This window comes from Pararge aegeria, chromosome 1 (assembly GCF_905163445.1).
Source record: "Pararge aegeria chromosome 1, ilParAegt1.1, whole genome shotgun sequence".
Classification (NCBI taxonomy): domain Eukaryota; kingdom Metazoa; phylum Arthropoda; class Insecta; order Lepidoptera; family Nymphalidae; genus Pararge; species Pararge aegeria.
The window spans coordinates 594718-607427 of NC_053180.1; the positions used below are offsets into that span (position 1 = coordinate 594718).

Genomic DNA, 12710 nt, shown 5'->3' on the forward strand with positions numbered 1-12710 from the left:
ATAATTTATATAACTCAGTATAGGTAGGAACGAAGTGCGTTCATATTCCTTCACTATACATGTACAGGATGTTTTTAATTTTTTCTCATATTTTGTCATTAAATATATTTGTTTGTTATAAGATCTATATAATGTTGCTTAAGTTTGTACTTAATATTTTTATGTGAAATTATGTGAATTTAAGTAAAATTATAAATACTTAAAACGCACATGACTTAGAAAAGTTATAGGTGCGTGCTGTAATTTGAAGTCGGCACCCCGAAAGTGAATTCGAGCTCCTACCCAATGCGCTATCACCGCTTCTTCTATTATTTCAAGAAGATAATACAACAAACCATTTTATTAAGATTATATTATATCAGACCACTATGCATTACGACGTTAACCAATGACTTCCTAGACATCGAAGGCTAGACTATTATTATTTGTAGTAAACAGAAGTCCACCCATCTGCATAGGGCCAGCGTGGTGGACTGTGACCTAAATCCATCTCATTGTGTAGGAGACCCGTGCTCTGTAGTGGGACGGTGATGGGTTGATAGGATATATAGAAAAGGAAAAGGTGATAATTTTACGTCAATTTGTCAAATTGGTATAGTTTAGCTAGATTTGGACGTAGGGTCATCCATTTAAATGACATGATTACGCAGACGTTGATGCGACGGTAGTTTACATGAAAACTAACTACGGGCCTAGGAACAATGAATAAACTATGGGGACTGGTAAACATGCAATTCTCAATGTGGTTTAATAAGTAGGGGTCGGCGGTTTAACTAAGATAACGGACTGTTTTCTAACCATTATTATCAACGATATAGTAGATAATCTTATATATGAAGAAAACTAATATGTGTAAATATATATTAAAATTCATTTATTTATTTTTTAATTAATTCCCTTCCTCACTGTATGTATCTACTTATATCTTGGTAACTAGGTAATGTAGTTCTTTACTTTAATCTGTCACTTGCGACCCGTCACAACCATAAAGTATAAAACATTAATTTAATATGTTAACGTTTGCGCTGTTAGCATGGTGTGGAAACAATTATTTTTTTATTTATTATTAAGGTCTGTAGCCAAATACACCAATCAAAAAAAAAAAAACAAATAACATAACAATGAATTAATTTCAAAATGATGTTCTATTATAAACTAACGAGTTTCAATAGAAAATAAAAAAAAAATACTAATAATTTCGATGTTAAATAGTAATTCTTTCGATGTTAAAATTTTTACGTGTAATATGCAGTCTAAAGTACGAGTGTTCTAGGCTTGGCTTTTACTTATGTTATAACGTTAATATATTTCTATCAGAAACTAAAGAGTTCTAGGCTGGCTGCTAGGTGGCTCTGGAGTTTGATTTCTAAGCACTTTAATATTTTTTTATTATAGTCTATGTACTGGTCTGTGTTAACTAAAGAGTTCTGAGCGGCGGAAGAATTTTATAACCAAAGGCCTTTGTGTAAGATGGGATGTTTTGGGATATTTTTTTAATTTAACTTTTTTCAATTATTTCGACAGAACTAATATTAAAAAGTATCTGGAACTATAGGTCTAAGCTGCATGCGTCCAGAACAAGCGTCAAATTTTGATTTGCTCGAAAATGATCTGATATCGGAAGTTAGCAGATCATTTTTTGGCACACTTTTTTTAGTTAAAAACGCCACAAATATTCTTAAAAAGCATCAGGAACTCTAGAACTCAGCTGCATGCGAAGATAACTCCCTTTTATTTGTGATCTGTTGGTAAATGCTCTGCATACTTCACAAACACCCCTTAGTCGCCTCGTACGACACCCGCGGGAACAGGAGGGGTGGTGACAACTGTGCTCTGATCTGCCGTCAGCACGCGGCACATTTAAATTACTAATAAGTAATTGCTATTTTTAAATATATTAAGTACCTATGTTTGCCTTTTGTTCGCAATCGAACGTACAGGTCAGAAAAGTCTCTTAATTGGTTCGTAGGTATGATTAGTTTGAAATAGTCGCTCGCGCCGAACGGTTCTCCGGACATATTACATTAAAGTTTTGCGTTAATAAGGTGAAATGTGCACTAGCAAACTCTAAGAATTAATATTCCATGAAAAAAGACATATATAAATAGATATATGTGTGTATTGTCGTAGTATATTTATTTATTTATTTATTTATATATTTTCTTTACTTGATAATTATTTTATAACTTTGCCCGCGTTCTTCGTATTACGGTATTAAGGTTTTATATAAATCCCGCGGGTTTGTTTTTCTGTGATAAAAAGTAACCGATATGACTCTCCTTCCTTTCAATAACCTCTAGTCCAAAAATCAAGTTGGTTTGTTGCTCGGTTAGAGTTTGAAGGAAGGACCAACAAACTAACAAACAAATACACTTTCGCATTTTTTAATATCAGTAAGGATGTCCATAAAATAAATATAATGGGCATAGACCGGTGCGTTTAGTATAAATATACACTCGATCACACCAGGCGGATGAAAGACCTATCTCTTATGAAGCATTCATACATATAACATGTTACCATTCTAATATAGTGGTGATAACTACGTTCATATAATAGCTTAAAACTATAGCTAGGTGGGTTCCAAACGCACCCGAGAAGAGCTCCAAATAAACTTAGCCGGGGATTGACTTTTGGGCCCTTAACGTTATCGTTGGTTCGGAGGAAGGTTTAAAGCAAAATTGGAACCGCCAAAGTTAGTTACGAATTCAGTTATTGATATAGTGCAACGTTAATCATCACAAAATAACAGACCAAGCTCAATTAATTACATTGGAATTGCGCTATTGCGACTAGACTAAGAATCACAGATAAAAAAGTCGCTTTTACGTCTTTATCATCGCATCATTAATTTATATCGTCCATCCAGTTTGTCGGAGCCGAGTGCAAAATATTCACATGTAAAAAACATACCTACTAAAAATAATTCATGTTTATTTGATACAGTTTACATCCAAGCGACATTTAAAAATACAATAAAAAGTTGTACTTGCCCTTAGACCAGAAATGCCCCTCAGCTTTACATGTTCCAAATAATATTAAAACTTGTACATTGGAAATAGCTCTCCAAAATTATCTTCGTCATAATATAATTATTTCAAATGAAAATAAAATCACGTAAATATTTATAAATCAAATTTAAAACATCTCTTACTTATGATATATCTTATTGTTTTATTATACACAATACGAGTTGTTAGAAGATCCTTATCTGATAAATTTTAAAGAAAAAATTGTATAGTTATTTAATGGTATAACGTATTACACCCATAAATTAAGTTTTTATAACCGCTGTGTAAGATATTTCAACCGACAGACACTTCGAGAAGATTTCATATAAACATTGAGTCCTTAACAGAATAACCAGCTACATCGTCAGTCGATAACATGGCGTCAAAAGCCAACGTCACATTTAACGTCCTTTTATTATCGGTCGCGATTATTGTCGGGAACGTCATAAGACTTAAAGTGATTCCTATTAACAATGAAGTCAAACGTTACCTGGGCTACCACGAGGACTCGTATCTCAATTTCACCGAAATAAGTGCCAAGTACGGGTACATATCCGAAGAACATACAGTGACAACTGAAGATGGATACATGCTTACTATTTTTCGAATGAGAAAAAGGAGCTGCCGCCAGTTTAAAAGACCTCCAGTGATATTGATGCACGGACTACTTCAAAGCGCAGATGTTTGGTTGGATGCTGGTCCTAACGCAGGATTGGCTTATCTGATAGCGGACGAATGCCACGATCTCTGGGTAGGAAACCAGCGTGGAAACTACTACGGCAGAAGACATGCTCGCTTAGATCCAGATAGAGATCCTAAATTTTGGAAGTTTTGTGTGGATGAAATCGGACACTATGATATACCCGCTACCATTGATTACGTGTTAAAAAATACTGGTGAAAAGAAGCTGAACTATGTTGGCTTCTCCCAGGGTGCCGGGACTTTCCTTATCATGTGCTCAGAGAGACCTGGATACTGTGACAAAGCAAATATCTTAATAGGATTAGCTCCTGCGGCGCGGCAGACGCACACCAGGTCAGTACCTTTCAGAGCATTGACTGAGGGAATCAGCAAGTTGGAAGGAGTCCTGTTTTCGACGGGCTTCCATGAACTTTTTTACAAAGGTGCAATCGAGCAAGAGTTCTTTTCTTTTCTGTGCAAGTTTAGAGCGACCTCTGAGGCCCTTTGCAATGCGATTATAGCTGCGATCGATGCATTTCATCCGGGGTCCGTAGGCAATGAAACATTGCGAGTGTTGTACGGCCATTTCCCGGCGGGCACGTCAACCCATAACATGGCACGATACGGGCAGAGTATGCAATCGCGCAAGTTTCAGAAATTCGACTACGGAAAAGAGAGAAATCTTGAGATTTACGGAGCTGAGCAGCCTGCAAGCTATAACCTCACTGCAGTGACGGTCCCTGTTGTAGTTTTGTATGGAAGAAACGATCGTTTAGTTGACACCAGGGATGTGTTTTGGTTGGTCAAGCGATTGCCAAATGTGTTGGAAGCAAGTGAAGTCGCTGACCCCTTGTGGAACCACCTCGATGGGACGTACAGTCAGTTCAACAAACGACTTATCTTTCCCCAATTAAATCAGTATTTACTGCAGTACAGTGAAGTTTGAATGATGGATTTTAAATTTAATGGTCTCGATAAATTGGTTAAATGAAAGACATTTGGCACACAGACAGCTGATTAAAATATCGATAAGTTTTTAATGGAAGTATACTTACTTAATATGTTTATTTGAAGTATAATTTTCATAGCAAATCAAAACAGCAAAACTCTATGGTTATATCTAAAGAAGTTTTTTTTTTATAAGTTTAATCGTTGATTATATCGAGATACTTATCAAATACACCTCTATTCATGTAATCTTCGGATAAAGACGTTTCACGGTCAGAACTAATTGTAAAAGGGGAGTTTTGTTCGATGTTCGATAAATAATCATTTGTTTACTTATTATTGGTTCAATATATTGTACACTAAGGACATATTATTTACAAAGGTCAACATTACTTCCTCAGTCGGACGACAAAATAAGACTTTGCCATTGCCTTAATAAAAAGAAATAATCATTTAACCGAATGTTTTTGATTACCTGTGAAATAATATTATTAAGATAATTACAAAACGTAACGAAGAGCTAATCAGTATTTTTTTACCCCAGAGATGCGATGTCTTGCGTGCTACATTTTCCGACCGAATAAAGTTGGTATCCGGTAAGGTGAACAAACTTCAAGGCCTGACCTTGACCTTAACACATCTATCTGCCTTGGAGATTATATGAAGCTGACAATTCGGAACATCCACCTAACCTGTAAAGTGTATAATCGCCAATAATGTTTTAGCTGCGTGGGTGAACAGGCTCTGTGTAACCCATTCCTGTGGGAACCTGCTGTATATTTAATTCAGGTGATTTATCTGACGGTCATCATCCGCTGAACACTTACAAATATTATAAATACGAAAGTGTGTTGGTACGTTTGTTCTTTCCTTACGCCCTAACTAAGCAATCGATAGACTTTTTTTTTGGCAGATTTAGTGAGATTATCTAACATTTTACACCATGAAAACAAACGGTTCCTACAGGATTTGTTAGGAACTGTAATATTCGCGGACGATGAATGCGGGCAACAGCTAGTTGATGACTATAAATGCGTGTCTGTATGTTTGTTTGTTTGTTCGGCTTAACAATTCCTTACGGAATTTGGCACGGATAGCTGGCCTCTTGGAATGCTGAGAACCGTTCGCGCGGAATTTTTTACGAGCTCCAAACTTTTCAAATTTCCTGTCTGAAAACTCAATAGGTACCCAATAGTTATCAAAAAAGTAATTTGTGCTTTTTAAATTGTTATTTATTATTATGTGTAATTAATGTAGCCAGGGGACTGTTATGTCTTTCTAGGTATGTAAAAAAACAAATCACCTGCTCGAACTGACCTATGTTCGAACCGGTAATCGAACATAGGACTTCGTGATCACTTGGCCACTTGTCCAGGGTGTCAGTTACAGTTGAGAATAGGTCATCATCATATCAACCCATTACCGGCCCACTACAGGGAATTGGTCTCCTCCCACAGTGAGAAGGGGTTAATGCCGTACGTGAGGTGGACTCCTCAAACCTTTGAGAATATTATGGAGAGCTTTTAGGCATGCAGGTTTCCTCAAGTTTTCCTTCATCGTTTAAGCAAGTGATATTTAATTAGTTAAAAAGTTACTTCGAAAAGTTAGAGGTGCGTGCTTGGATTCGAACTTGGCCCTCCGTATGCGAAGTCGAAGTCTTGCCCACTAGGCTATCACCGCTTGAGAATAGGTATAGGCGGTAAAATCGCCCGCTGCGTGTTATTTTACCTTGATAATGAGAAACTGGTTGGTCAAGGTGCTGGAAAACCGAACTGTGGCATTTCTCGTTATTAAAAAACCAAATAAACAATCATGTCGGGTTGAAAATCTTTTAATGTCTGAAGCGTAAAAATAAATACCGGCCAAGTGCGAATCATACTCGCGCACTGGCGGTTCCGTAAATTTAACTGTATATTTTGGCCTAGTTATTAATAGGGAGCTGGAATAAATAACATTCAATTTAAGAGTCACTGAAATGTATTTAACATTTTTTTATACGAATCACTGTTTTCCAAATAGAGCTGGATAATGGTAAACGTTGAAATAAACATTTGGTTTCTATGATTTTCAAATAATCTCTCTATTAGTTGCCACTAACTGCATTCCGCGGACATCGTCCGCTTTTATTACGGTATTTTACAAATCCCGAGGGAAACGTTTTTTGTCTTGGAATATATGTATGTCGCAGGAAAACAAGAAGTAGCCAATTTTACTCTCCGTCCTTTCAACTTACTCTGTGCCAAATATAAAGAAGATTAGTTGCTTAGTTAAGCAGTTAAATAAGTACAAACAAACACACTAATAATATTAGTAAGGATAAATGTGGCCTTAGTAACACATATTTTATCAGTAATTCCACTGAAGTAGACAGTATACAGATTGAGGTTTGAGATATGTTGCATAGATAAGGATCCCTAAACACGCTTTAATTAAATTGGTTTAGCGTTTTATGTATCAGTTTATTTAACCTGCTTTACAATACACTTATATGCACATATTTTTATAGCAACTAGCAGCTTGCTTTAGGTACGATGTTTATCAGCAAACCTCACATCGTTGGTTATTTTCTTGAATATTTATTTTCATGAGTTTTTCTTGTTTTTTTGCGGTTATTAACGTTCTTAAGCGATATTAAACCGAATGTCTCTTACGGTAAATAATTGCCATTGGCGATTCTTTTTAACGCAATAAGAAAAAAATAGTAACATAAACTGGGTTATAAAGAGAGTAGATGAACAAAATGGTGGTTTTACAAGACGCATGTTGCTTGTGTAAGTATCAATGACTTGTAGGACTCTTACATGCACGGCACTGAATTTATCACAGACTGGCTGCCTGCTGTATCGACTTGTTGTTTATTGTTATTAGGTACACAAAACGGGCGATAACTATAAGTAAATCTAAATATAAGTAATACCAAGATTGGTTCTACTCTACAACACAAAGTTTGTGTACACAACTTGGAATTAAATAAAACAAAAAGTAAAGGTAAAATTAAAGTTGATACGAAAAATAAGCACTTAAAAAATAACATATATATAATATCCCTAAATTTATGTTGAGTAGTGCTTAATAATTTGATTTTTAAAAATATTTATCCTTTTGCCACAGGCACTCATGAAGCGCTTGCTAAAAAAATATCGAGAATGGAAAGCCATGGTAGTCAGATATTCCTTTCAATACCAACAATGTTCAGGATGGCACTTAGATCTTTCATTAATTAACAGTATTATTGAAGCTAAATACCTAGTTTCTCATATTAAAGTATTCATTTTATAAAAGACATCATTAAAGCCCACCAACCTGCTTTAGAGCAGTGTTGTGGGTCTGTACTCTATAAACCTGACTTCCCAAGGAGTGAAATAAAACAACTAGACTGACTCTAATACTGTATATTAGGCTTCTCTATAATTCATATTACTTGTTACCTTCAAATGACTCTACTACCAGTTCGGAATGCTGTCTTCGGCAGAGAAGACCACTGGCAAGAAACTACCGTTGCTCTTTTATTCAATCAATTAAAACAACTTATAAACACAATTACAACATTGTCATATGTAATAACGCTAGGCCCTTTGATACAAGACATATAAGACAGGTCGAACATAACTACTATTATCACTTATAACATCAGGACTTTTGGAACAAGTTGTTTGTATAGAGCAACCTCTGCTACATAAACTGTCGGTATAAAGTTATGCTAGGGCTCCATATATGATACCTAAATAAACCAAAGGATGATATATACTTATCTGATGCAACATCAGGTACCAACATAGTACCAACAACTTATCTCAACTCCATCACCAATACATACGACTCTTGTTTCGTCACAACAATATTTCCTTAAGTATATCGTTTCCATTATAAATCATCTATTCCCAATTTGTAACGTTCTATCCACAATACTTTACTTAATCTCCTTTTCTCAATTAATTAATTAAAATCCGTGCTAACTTTTCTTTCCCGCCAATCGATTTTGTCAAACTCGCGTCTCCCGCCATAGATCCTATATTTTTCTTTGACAGTCTACTAAAGGCCATTATTCTATTTTCAATACACTATCAATGAGTATACAAACTATGATTTGTTGATATATTTAATATAATCATCGGGTTTATCATAGATAAAGTGCTATAATTCCCTATTTCCTAACACGCTGATACATATATGTTTACATAATTCTAAGAGTATGGTGATAACTTCGTTCGCCAACGAATCGTTCATTTTTGCTTCTAATATTTATTTCGTTACACTTTATGGACATAAATTAAATTGTCAAAAATGTGTTTGTATTTTGTATATCTTTGTATATGATCAATGCATATGCGTTCCATGCGACATTTTTTATCACACTTACGAGTGTAAAAACAGACTAAACTTCCAAATATTTTCACAGAAAAATAACTGACGATTTTTGTTATTTTTCCACTATAAAAAAGTTTTACAAAAAAGAAAGGGTAAATCATGTCTAATTAAATGCATTCACAAAAACCACTTGTACTTAGTACATAACGTTCCTTAAAATATGTAGTAAGTATTAACAAGTAAGTGTCAATCTGTGGTTAACCTTAGGGTTGTCAACTTGTATCGTCAAAACAAAGTGACAGTAGCCTGTCCACCATAGGGGTCAATGATACACGGGCATATCACTGAGCTCGTACACACTGTGCATTTAACCCACGCGTCCATATTGTTTGTAAACATAACCGGGTCATAAGTGATATTAGTGTTATCGCGTATTAAACCGGAATCAAATGTACTTATAATACACTAGCTGCGCGCTGCCCCGCGGTGTCTCTTCTGGTAAATTAATCTGTAAACGTAACTGATTCCAATAAAATATGAATGATTTCCAGTACTCAAAGAAATCTATGTTACTCTCAGTTCGTTTAACTATCTCAATGTCTAAAATCAAGTTCTATATATTATTAATTGTAAAGTCAACATCTCCTGAAGATGCTCCGGTGTCGGAGCGCAACGTGCGTAGACAGTATATGGCCGAAGATCTGTTTGGTGTGGAGTATAAAGATTGAAGAATTTATCATGCACATCGCTACGATTCTTTTGCTTTTCGCGGAGTAAGGAAATTTAAGCTTAATATTCATAATATATCAAGCAAGTTAAACAAACTAACAGTCTCATTTGTAATATTAGTTAGGATGGAAAGGCATTAAGAATTTTAATAACTAATATACGTTAACGCACATCTATAATATCCGACCTTCGTGATATCGAGACCTCGAACGTTGAACCGTGCGATAAAGCGCCCGTGACTGCCATCCAAGAACACTGTACGTGCACTAAGTTCACCGATAATGTATACTTTTATTATGATCTTACAGAGTTTTATCGTTTTTCTATAATTACAGGGAACTCATAAAATTTAACATCATCCATATCCCTACTAATATTATAAATGTGAAAGTAAGTTTGTTTGTTACGCTTTCACGCAAAAACTACTTAACCGATCCTCATGAAACTTTGTACACATTCTTGGAAGTGTTAGAAGTAATATAGGACTTTTTATACCGACATTAAGCTCGGTTCCTTTGGGAGAGGGGATGAGTGTTAGACGATTTTACACCATAACTCCGACAAATTATAACCGATTTAAATAATTATTTTTGTACTATAGAGGTTATAATATGTGTTTAATTTTGCCCAAACTGTGGTTGGAGATAGAGCACAGAACTCCCCAGCGGACAGCAGCAAACCCCTCATTTAAGGCTTAGCGATACTGAAATTTTTTTTTAGATCTACAACTAAATTTAATGCCACATCAAAAAACAACCGCAGACGAAGTCGCGGGCAACAGCTAGTTTAACAATAATTCTTCTCTTTCTCTATACATTGAAACAAGTTTTGGGTTACTCTTTAGATTCCTGTCATTTTAAATTCCCATTCGCACGATTGCTCGTTGACAGATTATGCATAGTTGTGGGCATTTTTTTTAAATAAATGTACAAGCAAAGGCTGCTTTGCTGGCAAATGTAAATGATAATTACGAAATACAACTGCCCCATCTTCATCACATCAGCTTATTGACGTCCTTTGCCCAGCACAGGACTCCTCTCATATGAGAAGAGATTGTTTTCGATCATAGACCCATTACGCTGTTTCAATCTGGGTTGGTGGACTTACACGATTATACTTTTAACCGAGAATTTTACAAAAAATCATGACAACATATTTGTTTTATCCGGGATCCGAACCCAGAACCTTGTTGGTCGTGTAGTTAAACAAGATAACCACTACACCAACGAGGCATTAACCCTAACTACTAAATGCGAAAGTTTGTATGTATATTTGACCTTCCTTTACGCCCTAACTCAACAATCAATCAAGTTGATTTTTCGCTTAGAGTTAGTTAAAAGGACGGAGAGTAACATAGGTTATCCTAAAACAATAAAAGATTTCTGCGGGATTTCATAAAACCGTATTAAACGCGGACTAAGAACGCGGGCAGCTAGTTACCTATAGGTACGGAAAATTAAAAAATTATGATAATCATCTCACAACAATGGAAAAATTTGTCGGTAGGTAGGTACGTATCAAAAGTGCCTAATATATTACATTTATTTGAATTTTTGACTTTATCCGTGTGGGTTAGGGTCGATAGTCGGTACCCAGTCATTCCCCTGTGTCATGAAGAGGCCCGCTGTATCGCTCATCGTACTGGCGTGTGATTCAAATGCATTTTTTTGCAATACATACGCACAGTTCTGAACCGGTTCTTAGATATTAAATAAGCGCAAAAAATTGTGTTATGATTTTTTAAAGTGAAACTTTTGTTTCATCGTCTCAGACTTTTTCGTCTGCGTGTTGCATGTCGCGTGACGGTCGGCCGCGGAGTAGCAATAAAGTGACAGGCGCTCGTCAGAGCAGTCGATGCCAAGGCCGGCGCCTATAGTCCGCATCGGCTGACCGTTTAGTGTATAGACTATCACTCATTTGCGCCAGTTCACAGAAAATTATAACCTAAAAAAAATTTTTGGAATATCAAAGCTGTGTCTGTTTCTCTGTCATATTATTTTGATCCGTGAGTACTTTCTACGTTATTCGAACTGTCACAGACAAAAACTTGTTGACGGAAATCGCTATAACCCGCTAGTAAAGTGACAAGTACACGTAGAGACGTCAACCGGGCGTGACGTCAAGCAATTCTGTAATGTTGCTCGCCGGGTCAAGTTCAATGCCGCCCGCTTCAAGCGACTTATTATACATTTGATTACACAAACAACAACACACTGCGATAACAGCGTCTGGGTCTCAAGGGCTTGCGACGTGAAACGCGAGAACGGTTCGCCTTCTGTCGGGAGGTCTGTCTGTACAGGCCAGGAGATTGAGGTACTTATCGGGCATGTTTGACGAACTCCCTGCGCCCTGTTGAGTGGTATCATAAATGGGAGGTCGCGGGTTCAATACTCGGCAAGGACAACTTGCGAATTTATTTATAGTTTCTGTATTAACTCTGGTCTGGTGGTAGGCTTCCGTCGTGGCTAGTTACCACTCCACCAACTAAGACGATCCGACAAGCGATAAAATACGATATAGCGTAGGAACCGATTAGGGGTATGTAAGGTAAAAGGTTAGCCCGTCACCATCCTCGACTGCATCATCACTTACCAGTCCTTGACTCAGGGGCTAAAGTGCCGGAAGGTCCCACTTTTTCTCTGGTCTGGTTTGGTTCGGGCACGGCTTCGGCCGTGGCTACTTGCCATCCTTCTGACTGAGACGATCCGCCCAAACTCTTATTTTTTTTAATTTTCATAAAGCCTTTACCAGCAAAGAGAAAGAAAGAGAAAACAGGGATTCCAGTACGATGCTGAGTAAAGACCGATTACTCGGTATGAGCATACTAAACCCGCCTTACCTAATCCTTAAATGTTAGCCCGCTACCATTCCTGATTGCATCTTCAAAAGAAAGAAAGAAATTTCATCACTTACCACCTTACTCAGATTGCAGTCAAAGGCTACCTTGTAGAGTAATTAAAAAAAAAAAGGAAAATTCAAAAGTGCGCGACTCATAATGCTCATTTAATTATCAAATATTGAAAAAAAAATAAA

The 12710-nt window shown here is 36.4% G+C and overlaps 2 protein-coding genes across 4 annotated transcripts in view; both read left to right on the plus strand.

The window, feature by feature from the left end:
• LOC120625932 overlaps positions 1-12710 on the plus strand; it is a 105654-nt gene that overhangs the window by 21523 nt on the left and 71421 nt on the right. The window lies entirely within an intron of this gene.
• LOC120625944 (lipase 1-like) lies at positions 1995-5115 on the plus strand. 3 transcript variants are annotated; one of them, XM_039893227.1, is made up of 2 exons: positions 1995-2045; positions 3317-5115. In XM_039893227.1, the coding sequence occupies exon 2, from the start codon at positions 3388-3390 to the stop codon at positions 4636-4638; it is 1251 nt and encodes a 416-aa protein (XP_039749161.1). In that variant the 5' UTR covers positions 1995-2045; positions 3317-3387; the 3' UTR covers positions 4639-5115. The 3 variants fall into 3 exon arrangements, with proteins under 3 accessions (XP_039749161.1, XP_039749154.1, XP_039749169.1); XM_039893220.1 differs by having other exon boundaries at positions 2000-2045; positions 3301-5115; XM_039893235.1 differs by having other exon boundaries at positions 2012-2045; positions 3359-5115.

Excerpts from the sequence above, each read along its gene's own strand:
- LOC120625944 (XM_039893227.1), top strand. The coding sequence starts at position 3,388 with ATGGCGTCAAAAGCCAACGTCACATTTAACGTCCTTTTATTATCGGTC.